This window comes from Triturus cristatus, chromosome 1_2 (genome assembly GCF_964204655.1).
Source record: "Triturus cristatus chromosome 1_2, aTriCri1.1, whole genome shotgun sequence".
In the NCBI taxonomy this organism is placed as follows: Eukaryota; Metazoa; Chordata; class Amphibia; order Caudata; family Salamandridae; genus Triturus; species Triturus cristatus.
The window spans coordinates 1,100,796,695-1,100,821,756 of record NC_140580.1 but is presented as its reverse complement, the minus strand read 5'-3'; the positions used below and the strand labels follow the sequence as shown (position 1 = coordinate 1,100,821,756).

The following is a 25,062-nucleotide window of genomic DNA, read 5'->3' as shown; positions in this document are numbered from 1 at the left end:
CAGTGTATAGCCCGTTCTTATCTTCAGTCAATTGATTCTATAATGGAAAGTTCTACCCAATGTTATATATATGTCACCAGAAAACTCCTGGAAGAAGAGTGCACCAATCACATCAAGCTTTGAACATAGATGGATAATCATGTCAAGCTTTGAACATAGATGGCTCTCTTGTGTGGGCCAAAGTGATATGCGTGCTTTGCAGCTCTCCGACCAGCTGTCTTAGACAGCTGGTTGGAGACCACGCACAGGCTTCAAGGAGCACTCAGAGCCGAGAGACCGGAGAGAGGAGGATGTCAGATGTGCAGCAAGCAAGGTAAGTGCTTTTATTTATTTTCTATTCATAGCCACTCAACTTGCCTGCATGCACGTGCCCAGTCCACCCATTTGCTCGCCCCACCAATATATGTACCTGCTAGCCGTCCCAATGTTAGTAATTAGGCTTGGCACTGGGACATTGAAAACATTCCAAAAACATATTCAGTAGTGTTTGAGGGTTTACCTGGAGAAATCCAAGGAAACCATGACTACTCATATGTCAAAACAGGCTTCTAAATGCTGCCATGAATATTTTGGGGTATTTAGGAGCCTGTATAAACTCAGATTCCAATTCACAAATGAAAACATATACCTGAAATGTAAGTTTAGACCTCAAGTCTAACTTTAGACCTAAAGTGTAAATTTAGACCTCATGTCTCACTCTAGACTTCTGGTTTAAAGTTAGATTTCAGGTCTAAAGTTAGACTTCAGGTCTAAAGATAGACTTTAGGTCTAAACTTAATCTTCAAGTCTAAACTTAGAATTTAGGTCTAAACATCGACTTCAGGTCTAAGTTTACCTTTGTGATTCGGGCTCTCAGTTTTTCAACTCTGGGCAGTGCAAGAGAAAGTCCTCTTAGGCAGTGCAGTCATATTTAGCTTAAATTGGTGCTCTAATTTTTACAGATAAGTTATTTCCTATGTTTTGGCAGTTTTCCCACAGGTCCTGTATGCAAAAAAGGGCTACCTTCAGCTCTTGTAGACACCATCTATTTGTCGCTGACATTCATGCTTAATCAGAGAGGGTAGCCTTTTCTATGTGCAGATCACTCACACAGGCCAATGAGCATAGAAAGATATTTCATATTTAGAGTGCCAGTGCAACACTCTTCCTCACACTAGCAAGGAGGAAGTCCTTGCTTTGTGTTCAAAATATTTTAGGAACCACTAACTCATAGGAGAGAGACTATTTTCTCTATTTAGTACGCAAACACATCCAAGTAAAAATGCCTACACTACACTGAAGAAACCTGTAAACAGCCACAAGACTTAAAGAACAATAAATATGCTGCTGGTTTATAACAAAAAGCATACATGAATCTCACCAAACCCAAAAGGCCAATCCTTTATAGCCTTAATCATGCTCACTGTACTCCATAAATCTTTCAAATTTAGGGGATTCCAAGTTCACATATTATTTTGGAGCTTGCGAGCAACCATCATTTTGTTAGCTGGTCCATTTACTCTAAAACAAGCATTGTGTTATATTGTGCTATATATAGTGTTTATGAGACAGATGTGTCTTGGTCTTCCTTAAGCACAGGGGTATCTTGGTATTTTTTTGTATTTTTCCTGAAGTATTTACCCATTTCTGATGGACCATTATTCAACTCATGAATGATAGTGAAGTTGGATGCAAGATTAGATCCCTATGTACATATGAAGATGTCAAACACAACATGAAATCTTTCTGTCAGTTTCAGGACACCATGCCTTTCTTTAAAACTGTCACTGATGACCGGTGTCAGCATATTGTAATATAAAGTATAAAAGGTGACTAGAGCTGTCAAATGGTGTAAATATACCCTGATATACTGGAACTCCTCCACCGGGGACTCTGAAGATGGAGACATCACAGACAGGCTTGTGAAGCTGTTAGGGTTGTGTTTTCTTGTGATGAGCAGCAGCTTGTTACGAATGGCCACGACAATCCTCAACTCGTTGCTGTTGTGAGTGTTGATAGAATACAAGTGGCAACCTGGGGGATACATAGTAAGTTAATTATTTCATTCATACATATATGAAAAACACTTGAGACTCTTCTAGGAAACAGAGACAGTCATGTAAAGATGAGTCACACAAGGTAATTACAGAATCAAGACTGGTCAGTGGGGTATGGCCGAACTACTAGTGATAATCTCTAGACATGTGCACCAGACACTGCAAACAATAGCAAATTCACAGCAAACTGACAGAGCTTCTTTTGTTGACAGTGTTTTTGCCATGAGGATATGACTGCTTAGTGAAGTTTTAAAATCTGTTACCCTTCAAGTAACAACAATAGCTGTGGATATAAATTAATTATAAAACAACATTGATCAAAGAAGCAGAAATGTTGGGTGGGTAGTTCATTACCTTTGCTCTACTAACCACCCTGCTCTAACCTCACATCACTTTTGGATAGCTTCAAGAGAATGGAGACTTGTATTATAGTACATTTGCAGAACCAGTGGTGCACAGCCAGTTGGTCCTCAAGCAGTGATGGACATAATCTGAAGATAATCCACTGTCAAAAAGGTCTGCACCATGATGACAAATCATTGGCTCAGCAAGTGTCCTAACGGCCTTGGAGGCAAAACTATAAGTCTTATTTAGAGTTTTGTGACAGGTTACTCTATCACAAATGGGGTGCATACCCCATCTGCCCTACTACAAGTGCCTTAAAGAATATGGAAATTTCACTATATAGGATGTTCGCCACAGTTTGAGGGACAATCCATCTCCCAAACTTTGAGAAACTCTAAATAGGGCCATAAGAAAGCCTTAGGAGTCTCACAATAGAACTTAGGATCCAGCTGGAGAGGACTGTCATTGGAAGGATACAATAATCCAAATGCAAGTGTAAAGAGGAGTGTCATTAACAATCTTCTGAATTTGAGATAGTTACTTTCCAGGACCAATTGAAGAGGCAGGGGAGGAGCTGTGGACGCGATCCAATGCTGCATCTGAATGGCCTGTTCAACAACAGGCCCCGGTTGTAAAGGTCAGGCTTCTGATCAGTTACTTGGGGACTAGCCGTTTGCAAGATAGTTCAGTGAGTTGCAATTGTGTGCCTTGCATACAGGTGAATGTATTTTAAAGATCACTCTTTCTTTTACTGTGAGCAATTGGCGAGATTTCAGAAAGGTTGCATTGTTGTTGTGTAGTTTCAGAACAAGGAGCAAACAAGTTGCAAAGTTTTGAACTCTCTAGAATTTTCTGGCTAGACCATTATATACATTCTTGCATTAATCAAAGTGTGAAATTGTCATGGTGAGGATAAGGGTCATTTTCTGATATTGGTGGAGGACCAGCATAACTCTTTTGAACAAACAACATTGGTGAAATGATGTTCTGCAAGGGACATTAATCTTGGGGTAAAATATGGATCATCATTACAGAGTACACCCTAATTGTATGCCTTGTCCACAGGGATTGGGGGTGACCTGTTCCTCTTGCCAAAATGTAGAGAAAAAAACTGGGTTCAAAGATTCCGGTAGCAGAGTTTCATCACAGAGCTAATGACTCTACATCAACTGATGAACCAGAGAATGTCAGTGTCCTATGTTGAGGTGGTTGTCAGGTTAATCTTCAAACTTGAGCTAAAACTACGTTTCCTCTGCATGCATGCGATATCTTTTGTTGTAGAAGTCTAAGGTGCCAGCCATTGGTGGAGAGGGTCACATAGGCATTGAAGAACTTGGTGATAATGAAGAGCCCCGAGGTATGCCACAGTTGATGTCATCTGATCTGGAGAGGAATGGGTTTAATTTGACTTGATAACTAAGGTTTCTGTTGATGTCAGCAGATGCAGACCATCCTTCTAGTAGCATCTCTTCATCAATGGTGTCATAGTCAACCAAAAAGTCGAATATAGTCAGTGCACAGACCCAAGCATGGTTTCAGAAACTGAGAAGGTCCCTGTGCCTCTACAGGAACTAAAGGCTGAGTGAAAGTAATGTAGAGGGTTATTTGACTCCTTGGGGGGAGACAGGATGACAGGTAATAACAGTTACAAGTGCATTTGTGGCACAAAGAAGGCCTGAACTTAGTCTGTGGTTAGTTAGGTTAATGGGGTTTGCAGTGCATGGTGATTGTGTGCACGAGGCCTTTGGGATGACTTCACTGGATAGAACATTATTTATTTGTCTGGTGATCGGAGTAGGAGCTGGGAGTCCTAGGTTAATGTTTTTAGTTTATAAATGTCCCAATGAGAGCTGGATGTTTTAGGGAGATCACGATGTTACTTATGTAACATTTGGAGATTGGCACAAACTCACAGAGAGCATAGGATCTCAAGGGCATGACTCCATGAGCTATGGAGTGACAACAGCAATTCAAGCCTTTAATTGTCCCTTTTATTAGAAACTATCTGTTGCCAAATAGGGAAGTCTTGAAGAACACCTGTTGCCACTACTTTCCACCATGTATTACCAGATGACCAGGTCATCAGTACACTGTTGCTGCTAAACTGCCCCATCACAAGTAACACCTGCAGCCAATTGCAGATGTTATTTGTGGATAATTTGCTCTTAAGTGTAGAAAATGAGGATGCCTTTTTAATTGCATATTTATATAGCGCAAACTCGACCCGAAGGTATTGGATCACTTTACAAGAGTACCAGTTATGTTACACAAGGAGACATTCATTATTTGGTAGGCATGGAGAGATTACGTGATTTGCCCAGAATCACAGGATGCTGAGCCGACGCCGAGGCTCGAACCCAGTTCCCCAGCTTCAAAGTCGGCAGCTTAGCCGTAAGAATGCACCAGTTGTTAAATTGTGAAAAATAAGTGCCAGGGATCTAGTCAGGAGGCAGCTTCCAACAAAGCTCCTATTAGCGCCGCCTATAACAGAACTAACCAAAACCCTGCAAGTGAGGAGAGGATGTGGCATAAGGGCCAGAGCTGCCAACTTTGGAGCTGGGGAACCAGGTTCGAGTCATGGCGTAGGCTTAACTACCAGTGATTCTAGGCAAATCACTTAATCTCCCCAGGCCGATGAAAAATTAATGTGTCCTTAACTGGTGCTCCTGAAAAGTGCACCTTCGTATTGAGTTTGTTCTACAAGCACCGGTGTTGACAATAAAATATCAGTGATGAGCACCAGAAACCACCTGCTCAAATTAAGCACCAATTTGCACCCATTTTATATGCCTTAATGGCTCTTGCACAGTGTTTTGCATGGGCAATAATCCTTATATGCACCTTGTTGATAATGGACAAACAAAAAGACCAACGAAATTAGAACTCTGATGCTTATGGTCAATAATAGTGAAATAGGTACTACATTCTTTGCACCCATTTCTCAAACTTGCACCTGAGCCAAAATGACCCTATGCGATTTCTGGTAAGCAAGCTGTGTACTCATTTTAGGTTATATGTACTTTGCATTTTTGAATTTTCAGGCCAGTAATTTTAAAGCACTTCAAACTGCAATAGCAAATGATAGTCACATCCGGCTTACAATTTCAAATATGATAATGTTTTAGCATTCTGAATAATGTGATCTTCAACATGCCTAAAAAACATGAAAATTGTGCAAGGAAGTAAACACCCATAAAAGTGAACTTGGCTGACTGATATAATATTACACAAAATACAAAATCAAGAGTTTAGCTCTTAGCTCAATCACAGTTGGACCGATTCAAAAAACAGATCGTATATTCATTCCAGTATGTTTACACCTATGTTTGGAATAAATGTAAGATTTTGTGGAGTTCCCCCAAAAATCCAACGGCGCCCCTGGCAATCAAACAATCACAACTTTCCAGTAGTAGTCATATTCTTAAGAAGGTAATCAGACATAAATTCACATGGACCCTTATGCCCAGAAAAGGTTCTCAGGAAAAATGTCTTCATGAGTATAATTTCACATTTGATCACACACAGCATACATTTTAATTTGCAATTCAAGCAATTTTTACACCTCGTTTCAACTGAGGAGCACAAATACATTTGCCAGGTGTGCACAATATCTTTCATAACAAGAACGTTTTTGAGTGTACAATTATGTTTAGCCCTTCAGTGTGAAACATATGTCTTCTAAATCCAAACAAAAAGGGAATTAAAGTGGTCAATAGTCTTTTTCGGTACTATCCAGAAATACATTTTATATGCTAGTTTTAGCACAAATTGTGATTAATTAAGATTATCAACACTTCTTTAACCTTTGCTTAATGGTTTTTAAAATTACAAAAAATGTATAGATAAAGTCAAAAAATGTAATTTGCTGAACATTGGCTGTCTAGAATTACAATCTGCACATACACACTCATGCATCTACACACACACACACGCATGCACGCACACATACCCACACACACAAACACACACACAGTAATACATTTCAGAAAAATCCAAATCTAAGTGAATGAAGAGATACCTTTAGTTTTTTCAAGCTTATTATCCCGACAGTCATACTTGGTCTTCACTATGTTCTCCTCCAGGCCTTTCCGGATCATGCTGAGCCTAAAGACATAGAGGCGAGCATCCTTCCCTGTTAGAGGAAACAAAGGCAAGTTACATGCTTACAGAATGTATAACACTTTTTCAACTGTCTTGCATTCTTCTAAAAATGGACCAATCACAGCCCACTGTATTACCAATAAAAAATATAATGTAGGGTAATGGTCATGAAAACAGATGGACTACTGATATATGCATCACTTTGTCACTATGGTAGTGCTTAATTAAGGTAGAACCGCTCCCAAAGGTATGTTATTGGTGTCAAGACAGCTCACCTTATCTTCCATGTCACATTGGATACGGCTTAGAGGAAGTTCATGATAATATTGGCGTGGGCGTGTTGCATACATTGAGAGATTTGAGAAATAACGAGACTTCTGCATGCTTGTATTTGTGTCGATAGGACCATTCTTCACATGTTTCCTACTTTTGGACCTCAGCGTTGGATGGAGGTAACAGGATTCCTTCTAGTTTTCCTAAATGTAATTTCTGAATTATTTGGAGGGTGACTTATGTAAAGAACATTGCTTGTTGCACTGGGTTACGATGCCCAACAGTCATCAGCATCCCCACTTTTAAACAAGCATTTGGAATGCAATCAGTCGAGCCTTTGGGACCTTATATGAAGCACATTAGCCTGGGTGCTGAAACATCTACTGTTCTTTAACATGGAGGGAAAGTAAGCACCAAAGTGCGTGACACGCCAGGTATGGGAGCATATGGAGAGAAATATTGCCTTTCAGTGGGAAATGGTTTAGTCGAAAGCTTTGTTTTTAATATAACATCAGGGCCTTTGATGGTCATATCACTGAAAATGGAAGATGAGAAAAAAATATTATTGTCTACGGGTGCTCGTGGAAGAAAATTTCTATGGACTGGAATCTAGAGAATGCTAAAGTGATTCTGGTATTTTACTGACCTCCGCTGGTCGTTTTCTATCAAGAAAGTTAAATAGAGGCAGTTGCCAGAAAAAAAAAAAGAAAGACCCTCAGCAGAAAGCAGTTCTGGTATTTTACTGACCTCTACTGGTCGTTTTCTATCAAGACAGTTAAATAGAGGCAGTTGAACAAGCAGAAAGCAATTCTGGTCTTTTACTGACCTCTACTGGTCGTTTTCTATCAAGACAGTAAATAGAGGCAGTTGAACAGAAAAAAAGTCCCTACGCAGAAGCAGACAACCCCTAGGGCTGATCTCCAGAAAGTACATACACATATAAGTATATACTAAAGTATATACAAGAGGTCTCGAATGCTCGACCTAAAAAGAAATGTAGTCCTATATGAATGGAAGGATACGCGCCTATAACCAGCACTAACGTCTGCCACCATGCAGGGTTAGCATAGTGGGAAGTGGAGGTGGTGAAAGGGCAAGAGGCTTGCATGCTTTCAAGGAAGCTGTGGGGCTCTGCTTGTGTTGTCATAATGCTGCTCAAAATTGTCCAAATCTGATTTAGATTGAGGAGGTTTTGTGGCCACCAAGTCGAACACCAGCAGCACCCACCTCAAGTGCATCCTGCTCAACACCCGCTCCGTCCACAGACACGCCATCGAACTCTGGAACCTTCTAGACGCCACAGCCCCTGACGTCGCCTTCCTCACGGAGACCTGGATGAACGCCTCTTCAGCTCCCGACATCGCTATCGCTATCCCAGAGGGCTACAAGGTCGTCCGGAGGGACCGAAACGCCAACCAGATGGGAGGAGGCATCGCCATCATCCACAGGAACACCATCCGTCTCACGACCAGCACCGACAACACCCTGACCAGCGCCGAACACCTGCATTTCCAGATCCACACCAACCCGAACACCACCCTCAGAGGCACCCTGATCTACCGACCCCCTGGACCACGCACACAATTCAGCGAGGACATCGCCGACTTCGTCAGCCCGCATGCCCTCCCCTCCGCCGACTACATCCTCCTGGGAGACCTCAACTTCCATCTGGAGAACAACAACGACCGCAACACCAGCACCCTGCTCGACAACCTCGCCAACCTGGGACTCAAGCAACTGGTGTCCACCCCCACCCACCTCGCCGGACACACACTCGACGCAGTCTTCTCATCCAGCACAGACATAGACTTCAGCCACGCCACAGAGCTTCAATGGACGAACCACAGCTGCGTCCACTTCACCTTCAAGAGAACGACGACCCACCAACACCAGCAACAGGCAGCCCGCAGAAGCTGGAACAAGATCACAGCAGACCAGCTCGCCACCTCCCTGAACCAGCACCCTCCTGCCAGCTCAGCGAACCCCAGCCAAGCCGCCGACAACCTCACGAAGTGGATCAGCAACTGCGCGGACGAACTCGCCCCACTGAGGACCCCGCCTAGCAGACCCGGCAGCAAGAAGGCCCCATGGTTCACCGACGAACTCAAGAGCTCCAAGAAGAACTGCCGAGCCCTCGAGAAAGTCTGGAGAAGGGAACCGACACCAGACAACAGGACCTCCTTCAAACTTGCCACCCGGAAACACCACCAGCTGATCCGCGCCGCCAAGAAAACAGCATTCAAAGACCGGTTGGACAACAACGCACACAACTGCAAGGAACTCTTCAACATCGTGAAAGAGCTTTCCAACCCCAGCGCAGGAAACAACGACATCACCCCATCGCAAGACCTCTGCAACTCCCTCGCTTCATACTTCCACAACAAGATCGCGGACATACATAACAGCTTCAACAACCAACCAACGCTCACCATGACCGAACAACCACCCCCCACCACCACCCTCCACGCCTGGACCCCGATCAGCACCGAAGACACCATCCGCACGATGAACTCCATCCACTCCGGATCACCGACCGACCCCTGCCCTCACCACGTCTTCAACAAGGCCGACGCTGTCATCGCACCCCACCTGCGAGACATCATCAACACTTCCTTCGACACCACCATCTTCCCTGAGAGCTGGAAGCACGCCGAACTCAGCGCCCTACTAAAGAAACCTACAGCGGACCCCACCGACCTCAAGAATTACCGCCCCATCTCGCTCCTCCCGTTTCCAGCCAAAGTCATCGAGAAGACCGTCAACAAGCAGATGGCCGCCTTCCTCGAGACAAACGGATCCCTCGACCCCTCACAGTCCGGCTTCCGAGCCAATCACAGCACCGAGACCGCCCTCATCGCCGCCACCGATGACATCCGAGCCCTGATGGACAATGGAGAAACAGCGGCCCTCATCCTCCTAGACCTCTCTGCGGCATTCGACACGGTCTGCCACCGCACCCTAGTACGGCGCCTCAGCAACATCGGAATCCAGGACAAGGCGCTGGACTGGATCATCTCCTTCCTCGACGGAAGAACACAGAGAGTCCGCCTACCACCGTACAAGTCAGAGGCCTCCGAAGTCACCTGCGGCGTCCCTCAAGGATCATCTCTGAGCCCCACCCTCTTCAACGTCTACATGAGCCCCCTCGCGGCCATCGTACGCAAACACAACCTCAGCATAATCTCCTACGCCGACGACACCCAACTGATCCTCTCCCTGACCAACGACCCCGCCGCCGCCAGATCCAACCTGCACGAAGGGATGAAAGAGGTAGCCGAGTGGATGACGACCAGCCGCCTGAAACTGAACTCGGACAAGACGGAGGTCCTCATCCTGGGCTCCTCACCCTCCGCCTGGGACGACTCCTGGTGGCCTCCCGCCCTGGGCACCGCACCCAAACCGACAGACCATGCACGCAACCTGGGCTTCCTCCTGGACTCCTCCCTCTCCATGACCAGGCAAGTCAACAACGTCTCCTCGGCGTGCTTCAACATCCTACGCATGCTACGGAAGATCTTCTGGTGGATCCCCACCGAGACCAGGAAGACCGTCACCCAGGCCCTCGTCACCAGCCGACTGGACTACGGCAACGCCCTCTACGCCGGTACCACCGCCAAGCTCCAGAAGAGACTCCAGCGGATCCAGAACGCCTCAGCCAGACTCATCCTCGACATCCCACGAACCAGCCACATCTCCGGACATCTGAGAGACCTTCACTGGCTCCCCGTCAACAAAAGAATCACCTTCCGCCTCCTCACCCACGCACACAAAGCCCTACACGACCAAGGCCCGAGCTACCTCAACAGCCGAGTCAACTTCCACGCTCCCAAACGCCACCTCCGTTCAGCCAACCACGCCCTCGCCGCCGTCCCCCGCATCCGAAGAGCGACTACAGGAGGAAGGTCCTTCTCCTACCTGGCCGCCAAGACCTGGAACTCCCTCCCTACCGACCTGCGCCTGACCCAAGACCACCTCTCCTTCAGGAAGAAGCTGAAGACCTGGCTGTTCGAGCAGTAGCGGCACCCCCCCCTCCCCCCCCCCAGCGCCTTGAGACCCTACGGGTATGTAGCGCGCTTTACAAGTGTCACTGATTGATTGATTGATTGATTGGATCGCTGCCAAAATAGACCCAAACAGAAAGTTTTCTTCATCCAGAGATGGAGAAGTGTCTTTGATCCATTTTTTGTTTTACCATTTAAAGGAAGTTAACGCTGTTTAGTTCACGATTTTACTGAACTCATGTTCCTGGTACATCAGTATCTCTAACGCTATATTGTTCTGTGGATGCGGCCAAGGTTGCCGGCCCAGAGGATCGTTTCCAAAGGCGTATTCAAGATGCTTTGAACAAGTAGTTGTCCATAAGGGCTGCTCTGGACAACTGTATTTGTGCCTCACTCTGACCTGGATGGAATTACCTTGTGGTAAAATCGCCCAGGTAATGCACCTTGCCATTTGTCCCCATGTCAAAGCTCCTGCAGAATTCAGGTCGGAATCTGGGATGCTTTACAAAATCTGAGTGATCACAGTCGAATGGCACACATGTTCCCTCCTCAAGCCTGTTGTCTCTGTGCCAGTGTCACCCGGAGAACCATGCAAAATGTGCATGTGAACAAATCGAAAGCAACGAAAATGATCTAGATGCAAAATGCATCAAAGACAATTTGTGAGGTAAATATGATGGAAATGCCCCTGCTTTGTATTCCTTGAAAGGATCAGTTTTTCTTTGAAACGGTTAAACATTCATGTTTTTGCTGCCAGAAGAGCATGAAAAGCAGCCTTCCAGGCGCAAGCACAGAAGAGAGCATTCAGCACAATCGGCTTTCTTCTCACAAGGACAGAAACAGCACGCCAAGCAAAGAAGCGCAAGAGAAGCATTTTTCATGTGCTTTATGTGAATATAGCGAGGCTGTTGGTTATGTTTGAAGTGTTATGCTTAACTGGTAATAATTGCCTGCTTTGTTATCTCCCACAAGCCAGCAGTTCTCTGCAATCAAGTGCATTCAGCACAAGTGCACTGTACATAATGATGTTTTTCAGCAGCACCAATAGGGAATCTGTACACAGTCCCCAATCTCATCAAACATTTGTTTCCCAGCCACTCACCTTGTGATTCCTTTGGATTTTCTTTCATCCAGGAATGAGGTCCCCAAGCCCACAATGCTCACTGTTCAACCACAGGAGAAATGCTCTCGTTCAATATTAAGAAAAACTGAGAGTGGTGAGTGGACTGGTAACATTCATCTCAGTCCCAGGTAATTTCTATGGGCAACATTCTATTCCATCGTTTTTTGTACTACTACAAACAGGAACCAACCATTTGCAAGTAGGACTTACTCGTGCCCCAGTAGGAACATTTCAGCCTGATTTAATAGGCCTTGGACCCTCCAAAATGCAACTCAAGCAAGCCGAGACCAGTTTCAGCCTTGTTGAACCTCACCTGTGAGGTGGCGCCTGAGTTCCATCACCCATGCCACAGTGACCTAATGTACCCATCATACCAGTTGGCAATTTAGGACACTGCAATAATAGAGTTGCCACAATAAGGGCAAAATGTGAAATGTAGCCAAATAGAACTCATCATGAGGCTCTGAAAATGGTATTTTTCTGAATGTGAAATTACACTCATATCCTGATAGCAGATTACTTCTGTATGGTGAACACGTAGGGAGGATTTGTAAACCTTAGTGGCCACTCATTCCATGTTCTACTTACAGATTATTGAAAAACATGGTGCAGTTACAACTGAGCGTGAGTCTAAAACTGAGAGCCATAGCAAGTCACTTCAGTAGGTATGTCGCACAGTTATATGGTGCATGCGGCACTGAAGCACCTCTATGGACACGGGTTCCTAATGCGGCGGGTCATTCAGAAAAGGTGCTTGCGGGGAACAGTGGCGATATACTTCCTCACCATCCAGCACAGGAATTGGTCACTGTGGTCTCCATCACTACGTGAAATACACTAGGGTGGGCGGATTTACTAACATTGGGTTCAACTCAGCAAGACAACTTGCTGCGCTGCATTAAACGGAGAGGGCACTATACTAAGATATGGCGCATTCCTGCTCTCTCCCTGCACTGGCGCACGTGTAGCTGCCAAGCACCAATGCAGGCTCCCCGGACCATGGTTTCAGTCGGGATTGTATCTGTGGAGGAAGGGACACTTTCCTGCACAAAACCAATATCCTGCGGCTTTTATGTCTTTCCATGTGTGCAGCAGAATGCATCACACATAGGAAGGCCAATAAATGAAGAGAAATAAATATATTTCTCCCTGTTACTCCTCCCATAGGAAGGTGTACTATTTTGACACATTCACAGGTTTACCTGCGTTAATAAATCTGGCAATGCACAAAAAACATGGGTGGATGAAAAGGAACACCCACGCTCCACCCATGGATTTCATTGCCAGGGCAGAGTAACACAGGACAGCGACTTGTGGTGCCTTGTGTTATTCCAAATTTACTATGCCATGCAGAGCCATGGAAGGGGACTTCATGGCATGATAAATATCACTTATGTTGCAGTTTTGTCACTTTGCGTCCGGCAAGGGCAATGCAACCCTTTAATAAATCTGACACTACAGCAAAAAGGGAATGGAAATCCTACCCACGGTGTGTGATTTCCTCCATCGTGGATTCACAGGAAGATGGATGTCAGATTGTAGTGCTCAGAAAGGAAACCTCACAAGATATCACTTGGGTTACTTTGCATTAAAAGAAGTATATGGTTGTTTAGGGTGGCTCAGATTTGGAGAACATAAGGCTTAGAAGTTACTCCAAACAAAATCCAGTATTCACCACTTATATTGCCTTGCTGGATTCCACTACAATTTGTGGTATTTCAATACTTGTTATGATTTACAAAAAATAATAAGAACCTAACCTTCTGTATCACTGGCTCCATGGAACACATTGACAAGCCCTCTTCGCATGCTATTTCTGGGAGTGAAGTGTATTCTAACTGCTATTTTGTCCTTCTTTTCTGCTGTCAGTGACTCAGATGCCTGGAGTGCCAGGTGGGCATAGAGTCTGCAGTTTAACTTTTTTTATTTCTTTACCATGCACTTTTTGGTGTAGAAGAGGCGCACACAAGGACTGTAATCTGAAAGCTAACCAGCATTCTGTCACAGAAAAACCACTAAAGCATCCTGAAAGCATAAGGGACACAATCACAAAGGGGCAGCTCCTCCTTAATGGCGGAGGAGCATCACCCCACTGAAAAATAAAAGGATAATAAAAGCAGTTTATTATTATTTTATTGTTCTTGCTGAACCAATTGCCAGCCTTAGGGTGGGGGCAGGCCATCCTGATGGAGCATCACTGAGGGTGGAGAAGGGCTGTGCACTGTAAGTGCACATGTCTATTTGGCCAACTGTCTTAGAACGGCCTAACCAACATGCCCACTTACATTTCTTCACCAAGCTGTGTTGCACAGCCGGGTGCAGAAAAGGCACAGACACCAAGGGCCTGAGCAAGCATGAGTTCTGCTTGCTCAGGCAAATCACAGTGCGGCTTTCCTGCTGGTATTACCAGCAAGTCTAGCAAACAACAGGGTTATACCAAATTGACCCTATATATACCTGGGTATGGAACAATTATATGCAAACAAAACGTGGTATAAAGAAATAGATATGGAGATTACTTTTGTATAGAGCACACTTAGTTACTCTATCTCTAGTTTATTAATCTAGAAGAATTTTATCAAAACATTTTAACATTTATACATCAAGAATGACATAGGATCAAGAAGGGAACAACAACTCAAAAATACAAATATACACATAAATTGTACATACGCAAGTTCCTAACATACAAAAGAAAACAAGCAACTTATACATACAAGTTAACCCCTAGAAAAGCACAAATAATTTCTACTAGTGTCCTCCAAATAATTTTAGGACGGACCACTGGGAGAAAGTCCAGGAAGTACGCTGCGACTCAATCAGTTAGTGTCGGACCTTCTCAGCGTACTTGACAGTGAGTTTCCAAACTTTGCTTAATTTCTGTGACTCCTCCTTCAAAAAAAGGGTCTACGCAATCGCGTTTCGGCCTTACACTTTCCTCGGCCTCCTCAGGACAGGGTTAATGCAATAACTGTACACACAGTAAGGGCGGTGGACGTCCGGACGCTTGTGTGATGGGGTCATCCGGGTCCCCGGAGACCCATTAAATGACGGGCCTTCCTTGCAAGCACAGTCCCTCCTTGTGAAGCTACGTGTAGAAAACTTCAGTTTAATCTTTTAGTCTGGTCCACAACTTTAGGGAAAATCCGACTAGTTAACAGGGTCCATCACCAATGCTCGAAACTCCCAAAGCCGCCGGTCAGCTTATGGTAACTAAGTGTGCTCTATACAAAGGTATTACCAGCAAGAGCAGTGCCGTGATTGGCCCCTGGGAGCCTGTGCAGTGTGCTCGGCTTCAGGAGAGGAGCACCAAGGCAGAGACCGTAGTGGCAGGTAAGTGGTTTTAATTTATTATTTCCCTTATGCCCACCCTATTCCACCTGTGTTCCCATTGCCCCACTGCTTTGAGGTTAGAGTAGCCACCACTACAACCGCAGCTACTCTCAGATCCAGCGGTAGGGCTTTCAATGGACAGTGGAAGAAGTGGAGACAAACTGAAGATCATTTAACATCCCAAATTCGTTACAGGAGCTGTCCATAGGCTACGCAATCCTGGTTCAGAGCTTGGGACAAGGACTCAGGGAACCTTCTTGAAGTGCCTAATAGCTGACTAGTCAACGCTCTACCCATCCCCTCCCTCTCAAATGCTCCTTTAAACCCTAATTGGCAATTTCTTCAACAAATGTTTTATGTTGTGAGCCTACTCCATCACTGGTGACCTTATCCCCTCCAATAGAGATGGAGATGAGCTCCTTTGTTCTTCAGTGTTTTACAATTTCTCATCTGCTTCTCCTAAATGCAAATAGCTTCAGACTGGCGTTCCCTATCCTCGTGTTTTATCACCAGTGTTCAGGTCCTGTCATCACATCACTACTGATAAAAACTGAATGCAAATCTTTTAGTCTTAGAAAACGTCAATCAGGCCTTCCATCTTGGAAAACTACAGTCTCGCATCATTGATTAGGATTCTAGAATCATGTTTTACCGGGCAATTATCACAATGTCATTCAACCCAGACTGAGATTCTGAACGAACACTTCACCAAAGAACTCCTCAACACAATAAATCATGGCACTCGCCCATTCACTGCATTCCACGACAGACTCTCAGGCCCCTCCCACTTACACAAAATCTCTGATCCTGAAAGACTCTCGCTGGAAGCAACGGGCCCTGCACAGGAGATCAGGGGGCTGCGCTGGTGGGATCACGGAAATCCAAAAATAAAAACTTTTTAAAACTTCAGCCCTGGGTGGGGTCCCTCTGGGAACACTCCTCCTCTCCCCACAAAGTCCAGGAGGTCAGGGTACCCTTATCCTGCCCCTCTTGTACGTTACCTTTTTAATTTTCAGGACAGCGAGACCAAGCATAATTAGCTTTCTTTATGACAAGATAACATATTACTCATAATATTAGTAGCGAAATAAAAAGCAGTAAGACCAGCAATTCACTAACTTATTAAAACCTGGAACACAATCCAAACTCAGTTGCTCTGGTGCTACTCACCTTTATCTGTTCTGGCCAGTACCAGGTCCAGGGCTTCGAGGAGGTGTATCTGCTTTACCTGGAAAGTTTTGTCAAAAACTGGTATTGACGGCTGTCCATCTGAAAGGAGAACACATTTTAGAGACTTATCAGCAAAATGACCTCTGGAACCTGTAATCAGAGCCATCCTTTTTTAGCAGGATTAAAACTAATGTACATTTCCTATAGTGGACTCAGCTGCTATACAATAGAATGATGGTTTACAGTACTGGCAGGCTGATTACTTGAAGACATTATCGCAAAATACAGAGCAAAATCAGCGCATTACATTTGGACTGTACATTTATAATTTTATGGCAAGGCAAAAAGGCACGCCTTATATTCCACTTTCTCCTTTAATTTCCCTTTTAGTGTCAATAGAATAAAAAATTCCGACACTCCTGATATGTTGTTTTTTTGGGATTGCTGCCTTCGGGCATTTGAGTAGCTCATTTGTTCTATATTGTTGCATCTTCACTAACTTACTTGACCCCTTTGCCTCTTCATGTTACCGATTTGTATTAGCAGAATATTTACTTTTAAATATCGCAAAATATTGTAGACAACATATTGACTATCAATATAGTGAAATATGTATATATATATATATATATATATATATATATATATATATATATATATATATATATATATATATATATATATATACATATATATAGTACCTACTTACGATCACCAGTAGGTAGTTATAGTTAAGATGTAGTTTCCATAGGAAGAGTGTTTTTGATTTGCCAATAACTTTGGCATCGTTTGACAAACCCTTCAAAATGTTCAAAACTAGTTTGGCTCTCACTTCAGCTGCTGTCCTAAAAATTATGGAGTGATCCGTCAAGTGGGGACTGGGAAAATAGGGGGTCACAAAACACGTTTTCCCATGTTAATTTTCATAGAAACTTCAGACAAGGCTACAGCCCGAACTGCTGAACAGAATGACACCAGATTTGGCAGAAATGTAGCTGTTGGTCCAGAAAGCGATCTTTTTGTGAAATGGTGTAAATCCGTTCAGTAGTTTTGGAGTTATTTAAAACTGTAGATATAGGGAGGGGGTGGATCCGCGAGCCCTTTTGATCTCATGCTCAAATCTGAACGGCAGCCAACACGTCCAACCAGGAAGTGTTGGCCGCCATCCTGTGGAAAAAAGATAGTTTTTAAAACACCCTGACCACCTGGTTGGGGGAAGAAGTCCACTTTAGTCCTGAGGCCCTGAGGAATAGTGAAATTAATTCCTCAACCAGCAGCATACCAGGTGGTGCGTGTGTGGAGTGCTGGAGAAAGGGCTGTGGCCTCCAAGTCTTCTCAGTAGTCCCACTGTTTGGGCTTACTGGAGGTAACAGAAGAGATTCCTGGACCCCAAGGACTCTTAGCATCCAAGGGGACTTCATTCCTCAACCACCACTGCACCAGGAGGCACGTTTGCAGAGAGGTGGTGAAGGGGGTGTAGCCTCCGGAGACTTGCCAGAGGTGTTTTTTATTATTCTTTTAATTTTTTTAAGGGAGGGGAGCTGCGTGACCCCCCTTCCTTGGGCCATTTTTGGCCCTGGGGACTGCGTCCCCCTGGGCCAGTCTATTTTTCAATGGATGTGGGTGGCCGCCCAGCCCCCCCTACCTGGGCTGATTTTGGCCCTGGGGACCCCATCCCCGATCACCAGCCTTTTTTTAAAGTAATGGGCTGATTTTGGCCCCAGGGACGCCACCCCCCAGGGCCCGGCCTGTAGTGTGGGTACCCTGGTCCCACCCAGGGCACCCACTGCCACTAATGGTGACTGTGGGAAAGCCTGAAGGCCCCCGCCATCCCTCCTGGCTCCACGCGTCCTGTGGCAGCCGGCATTGCTTTTTCACATGGAGAGTGGCTAACATGTTCCGCTTTGAGCAAGCAAGAGCAAAATGCTTTTTATGAAAAGAAGCCCCGAGAAAGTGGTTTTCCAAGGGGCATTAGTAACCCCCCAGAGGTGGGGGCCCATTTACCACCCTCCGATAATTACAAATGCCCCCAGGACCTAGACAACCTGGGGGCCTATAATTAACGAAGCGCGGGTGCCAGCGTTTCATTTATTTTTACATTTTCTGTAGAATTCACGGATCCATTGTGACTCCCGTCAAAATTGTTTACAAAAAATGCCCTTTTGACCACGGGCGGTCCCTATGGAACCCCCTCCAAGAGGCCTAGGGGGTCAGGGTGTTTATACCATGAACCCTTTTCTTTAAAAAAAAATCTTTTTTCTGTTGTTCGGTTCAACTGAGTCACAAGATGGCTGCCAACACTTCCTGCTTTGAAGTGCTGGTAGCCAATCAGACCTCAGTTTAACGGTTATTTCCCTGTGGCCAATTGGCACTTTGTAACATATTGAACTAAGGCACATTGTCACTTTAAACCTTGATTTTCCCTTATTGTTACGAAACTACATGAACCATCATGCATTGTGACGTAGAAAATTATGTCATCTGACACAGGAAAATAAAAGTTGCACTGGTTAGTTAGTTAATTACTCTTGTGCAAGGTCTGCATGTAGACCAAAACACTCTGGGTTTATAGTACTCAAATAAAATTTACAGCAAGGTAAACTTGCCGTGAGTGTGGTCCCGTTAGTCTGGTGCTGCGGTGCTAGGATTGTGGCGATTACCAATGTGGTCCGGCCGGGGGAACATGCACCACTGATATGTTAAGCACCATTTTATCTTGGGACCTAGTTACTATGTCAGGCGAACTTAAGTCCGGCCAAAATTGATTCGGTCGTGGGACAGCCCGACCTTCTGTCGGTAACCCCGACTGACCAATTAGGATGTGACCGAACAGTGTGTGCTAGAAGAAGCACAGATTGAAGAAGCTGTGAGTACCAGAGGGTTTGGTGCATTGACCTTGTGCCACATAATAGCGCTCAGATGTCCTGAGAGGATTCTGGTAGAACTAATCCAGAACACACCAATAAACATGAGGCTCATGAGAGAAATTCATGAGCTTCTTTTCTGGGACATGATCATCATGTGTATAAAACTATGCTGATAAAACATATTGTGTAAAGTTATTGTTAGAGAGAGGTTAAGTGCTGTTAATGCTAACATTATTTTGTATTTGTTTATGGCTTGAAAAATAAAAATAATACATTCTGCATGCAGCAATGCATTAGCAGGTCTACCACTATACTTTTTGTCCTGCAATGTGACTCCTGCCATGGATCCAGGAGCTGCTTTGGGGGAAAAGAGTACCCCAATAAAAAGAACAACATAAGCGCTGCCCCACCACACCACTCGTACAGTGGCTGGGATTCCTGGTTTCAGTGTCACAGTGAAATTCAATCCATCTACTTAAATCTTAGCTTGAATATCATTAATTCAATTTAAATGGTATCCTTAATTTGAAAGTAAATCAAACTACAACTTAGTCTGAAAGCCCACAGATGTATACATTAACATTAGCAGTTACTCACTGACCATCTACCAGCAAGACACCAGCGTCCGTAGAAACCAGCAACGACTGGCCCCAAGAATCACCAGAGATAGCTTCATGGAGAAAATTACTGCAGAAGCATTGAGATTCCCAGGGCTTGAAGAGAGGGAGAAAACATAACAAAACACAGTGAAAAGTACAACCTCATATGCAGGTAAAGTACATTAACAACACAATCATATCTACAGGGTAATATACCAACATTTACTTACTCTCTTGCCTGCCTCTCTCCGCCACTTGATTGCCCCTGCCTATTTCTCACATCTTCCTATTTCTTTGCACGTCCGCTAATTTCCTCGATATGCATCACTTTATACCTATCTAGTCTTTTTGTCATTTTCTTCCCATCTTTACCTCTATCTTCCTTTCATAACTCCTCCTCACTTCATCTTTCCCCATTTTTCTCACTTCCTCCCCTCTGCATGTATTTATGTAGATTTATGAAGCACAAGTTAGTTACAAACCACCTGAATGTTGTAGGACGAGAGAAGTTGCATTGCTGTTGCAGGTGTTAAGAGGCAGAGGAGGAGAGCTAAAGAGGTCTGAAGTGGAGGGGAGGGTTATGCAACAGGAATGTGAGGTCAGAGGTGGCAAATCTTGAGCCTGATGGATTTAAACTGATTTTTTTTTTAGAAGTGGGAATAAATCCTGAGCGAAGAGCTCAATGTAGTAATTTAGGCATTTTTTTCTCTGCCATTGAAACAGACTTGGACCTGAACCGCTGCTCTGTGGGTGGGCAAACACTAAAAAGTGAGGGCTGGTTAATATTAAGGTAAATAGGCTGCCCAGACCCCTGAGAATTCACTTCTAAGCAACTTCCTCAGCAGGGAGGTCTGTGTTCAGTGCCACTCTGCAGGGTCCCCTTGGCAGGCAAGCACCACACTGCTGGGAACGTTTTTTCAAGAGTTCTGTCAGGGGCCAATATTAATTAACTTAATATAACTACCATTATTTTTATTACAATGGCTCACCCATCACAATACTGGCCTGCATAAGAATTCCTCATTCCTGGCACTTCTAAATGCCCAGATTGAGAAATTCCTGTTTTGAAGGCGTATTTGCCTGCATTCCTCACTTTTTCCAGTTTGAGGAAGGCAGATGCAGGAAGAGCAAAATTGTCCCAGTTTTGCATTTATGTACAACATGAAATGTGCCCATGCCTAATTTTGACTGTGATGGAGCTCATACCTTGGGATGCCCTTTATTTTTCATCCATTCTTGATCTCTAAACTGGAAAAGTTCTTTCATAGGTTCTCCTCTTGACTTGCCTCTTCCTTCTCCCACTTTCTAGTAATCACCTCTGTTAACTTTTTCATTTGTCTCGCTACATCTCTTTGTATCAATACGCATCATGATATCTCTCTTTATCTCTCTTTCTTTCGCTCTCCCTGTCTCTGTCACTCTCTGCAAGAGGACACTTTAACTCCTCTGTTCCACCTAACCAATCCCTCATCTTCTTTAAAACTCCCATCATTAGACCTTCAAACAGAGTTCCATTATAGACTCAAAAAAAGATGTTCCATCTCTAGTTGAACTACAGTGTGGCAAAGGGCAACTAAAATGCATAGAGTATTTTGTCATTCTAGAAGAATTTGTTTACTTGACGAGAAGTTATATTGAAACTTGACATACTAAGAAGATCCATGAAAATTGTCTCTACTGGCATAATTTGATGTAAAAAATGTAAGAAATTAGCACTCACCTCTTTTCTACAAAGACCTGTAGTGGCCAAGCTTGTAGGAGCATCTCCCCGCACAATGGTTTTCAGTTTCAGTGCCTAAAGAAGATCATTTTTTGAAGGAGACAGTAAATTCACTGATAAAAAGCAAATGTACTCCAAAGACAAAAACAGGAAATAGCAGCCCAGCCTTTCACCAATATGATAGCATATTTAAATATAAAATGAATGTAGCCTTTTGTTCGTGACTTGTAAGTAATCAAAGGAACTTTGGAGGAGACAGCTCTGCAATGGCATCCTCATTTTTACTGGATCATATGTCAGCAAGAGGAGGGTCTTTGAGGTGTGATCTTCCATGACTATGAAATGACAAGAGTCACCTTCTTGATTGGCTGAGGAGTAGGGGCCTGTAAGCTCTCTTTTTCCTTGGCCATATTAGCAGCAATTGCTGTGCTAAAACAGCACTATATCCATGCTGAGACAATTCCTGTGAGTGATGAAGTATACAAACAGTGATGTAGATTTCCCAGGAAGGCAACAATTTCCACGAGGCTTGTAGTTAACCTCAAGACGGTGGTAAATATTACAGTAACATGATCCCTCTTGCTGCATTAAAAACACCAAGTAGAATAGTCCTGTGTCAGTATGTGATGATATATCACTAATGCTCCTGGATAGAGTTTCTAATATTTTAAACATTCATTCGTGATAAAAGATTGTTTTTTGAAAATGCCCTAAATCCAAATATATTCAGTATTCCTGATTGGGGGGTTTGGTTTGTGAGTAGGTCAGAATGAGAGAATCCTAGGCCTAGCTCAATATTAGAGTTTTAGAAAACTGGGGAACAAAGCAGATGGGTTTACTTTTCCCATGAGTTATCTTTGGAAAGGAGGAACTCGGTGTGGTGCTGTAAGTAATGAGAGTGGATTTGGAAACTGCAATTGAAGCTGGATATGCAGTGAGAATGTCCTCTAAAACTTTTGCAACTACTCTCAAGGCAAATAGCTGTTTGAGGCATAAGAAGAGATAGGAAGGCTATCTACGGCAAGAATTCCCTCTCCTTGGTGGAGGTGTGACCACTGGAGACTCTTGCATTGTCTTGAATCTGTGGTCCAAAGAGGTTTCTTTAAGGATTAAAGGAGCTGGCCTCTTGCTGGCCCACATTGAGAAGTGGGCTCAGGTCTGCCCAGCAGGAGCCTGACTACTGTTAAACGTCCTAATCTATACCTAGGAGGGTGCAGAAGATTCAAGAGAGAGAAACAGCTTTTGACTGTGGGCCTGAGAGAAGTGTGGAAAAGTGTTTCCTATGTGGATCCTTGGCCTGGTGTTCCAGTGGGGCCTTAGAGATATTTTAGCCAACATTCTGGAGCACTGATTAGCTGCCGATTCCAGCTTTATCTCTCTGATTGATTTCGACCTCCAATAAAGTTTCAATGGTAAACTACAAGAGCAGGAAAATATGTAAAAATATGCTTTTTGAAGATGTGAACACAACAGTGACCGAATTAAAAGGTTTCCATTCTCAGAGCCCTTAGGACGAAGTTTGAGGCTCCAGTGGGACCCCAATATCAACATATGCTATTTGGTGGAGCCTCTGGTATGCTGATGGATTTTATCATCCAGAAACAGATTAATTGATGGTAATACTTTTGACTGAGATAAACCACGAACTCTTGCCTGACTCTGCTCTATCATTGGTCATCTTGGAAGGATGCCTAAATCACAGTCTTCTACAATCTTAACATGGGACGAAACACCCTTATCTACCTGATCTTATTAGGAATTATTTACAAATGGAAATTATTATTATCTTTGTCCAATGCTGAACCACCTCAAAATGTGCCTATGATCCACTAAAGTAAACCCCATAGGATTATAATATACTTTTAGTTTCCTGCACTTTTGTATGGACAATATATGATATTTTTACTTCTGATCTCAGCATATTATATTAATAATTGTGGTGTTGTTTTGAATGTTCAAATAGTACTCTTTTTGAACTAAATTGGCTTGTGAATGTTTATTTATGAATTTATTTAATGAATATTTATTTATTACTGGAATGTTGTTTTGGTGTTTCTGTTTGAGTAATTTACTCTGAGAATGCACAAAGCCCTTGTATCAAGCACCCAAGCGTAAGATCAGCAGTCCTCATAGAAACTGGTTTACTTACTACAAACTTGTTTAATGAATAGGAACTAGGTTGTTTTGAATTGGGAATGGGGGGAGGGAGGGGGGAGGCTGCCTTTGCTCAAGATAAAGGTCTCTCTCCTAAAGTTAAAAAATCCAGTTTCTCACAGCCTGTCACTTAAAAAACTACAATTGACAAAACACAACAGCATGATCTGCACTTTGTTTAAAAAATTAGCAAGCAATATGTCATGTAGGACAGTCTGCTGCATACCTATTAAACGTTTAAAGAAAAAAACACTTTTTAAAAATTATTTATAAGCCTTACTTAGGCTGCTTTGATTATTCATGCAGTCTACAGTAATTTGAATGTCAAGATAAATCCTTTTTAAACCAACAATGGCTATAAATTCAGGCTATTGATAACTGGGTAGACTGTGGTATAAAAGTTTGAGAATGGGCTCACAATGATCCTTTCTTCAAAAGCATCATTTCATTAAAATACGCTGGTGCTTTTTGTGGCAGCTGAAATGTGTCGTGAAGATAAAGAGGTCCCGAATTATTTACCGCGTGAGGAATGAGAGATAATGTTTCATAGAGTAATCTTATCCAACAAGAAGCAAATGCACAAGGCACCTGTGGGAGAAAGCCTGTGCCTGATGTCCCAAGCTAAAAATTAGATGGACTGTCATGTTATTAATCAGTTTGAGTTTTGCAACCAGTTTTTGAAGGCTCCTGTATTCAAACTATTACATTAAATATGTTTTGAAATAACAAGAGCATGAAACACTATTATATGACATTATAACTGAAAAGAGGGGACATTTTTTCAACATTTTTAAGGCAAGAAAGCAAGTTGATGATTTTATTACCCTTAGCCCTTATTAAAATTCTTATTACATTTCTTATAGGGGTAATAGAAGTAGGAGGAACTCCAATGTCCATGCGCCACCAGTGGTCAGACGAAATGACATTAGAGTGACCCAAAACTAGCCCTTTTGTTTGTCAGTGTTAAACTTGAGGGCACTGTGATGCACCTACGTGGCCCCTTAAGTAAAAAGAAACATTTAAAGTTGGCTTGATTTAGATCAGCTTGCTCATCTAGATGAATGATGAGTGGGTGTCATCAAGGAAAGTATCCGAATGATAGAATAGGCTGACAGAGCAGTTACATATATAATAAATAACATAGGGCTCAACAAGGAGCCCTGCAGGACACCAGGCTTAACTTCTTTGATGCCAGGCATAAGGGGTGCAACTTGGATTGCTTGTGATCTGTTAGTTAGGTAGGGAGTTAGCCATTTCAAAGCTAAACCTCTGACACCAATTCCATGCAATTGATTTAAAAGCTCATCATGGGGCAAGTCCATAAGGATTAGGGCTGTACA

At 43.6% G+C, this 25,062-nt stretch overlaps 1 protein-coding gene across 4 annotated transcripts in view; it reads right to left on the bottom strand.

Annotated features, from left to right (window-relative positions):
* The window catches only part of GARNL3 (GTPase activating Rap/RanGAP domain like 3), a 949,195-nt gene that overhangs the window by 52,327 nt on the left and 871,806 nt on the right, over positions 1 to 25,062 (bottom strand). For all 4 annotated transcript variants that reach the window (XM_085613708.1, XM_085613711.1, XM_085613709.1 and 1 more), the window contains 5 exons: positions 21,569 to 21,643; positions 19,851 to 19,962; positions 16,383 to 16,481; positions 6,400 to 6,513; positions 1,841 to 2,013 (listed from right to left, as the gene is read on the bottom strand). In XM_085613708.1, the coding sequence (XP_085469834.1) occupies positions 1,841 to 2,013; positions 6,400 to 6,513; positions 16,383 to 16,481; positions 19,851 to 19,962; positions 21,569 to 21,643 (573 nt within the window). The remainder of the gene's footprint in view (positions 1 to 1,840; positions 2,014 to 6,399; positions 6,514 to 16,382; positions 16,482 to 19,850; positions 19,963 to 21,568; positions 21,644 to 25,062) is intronic.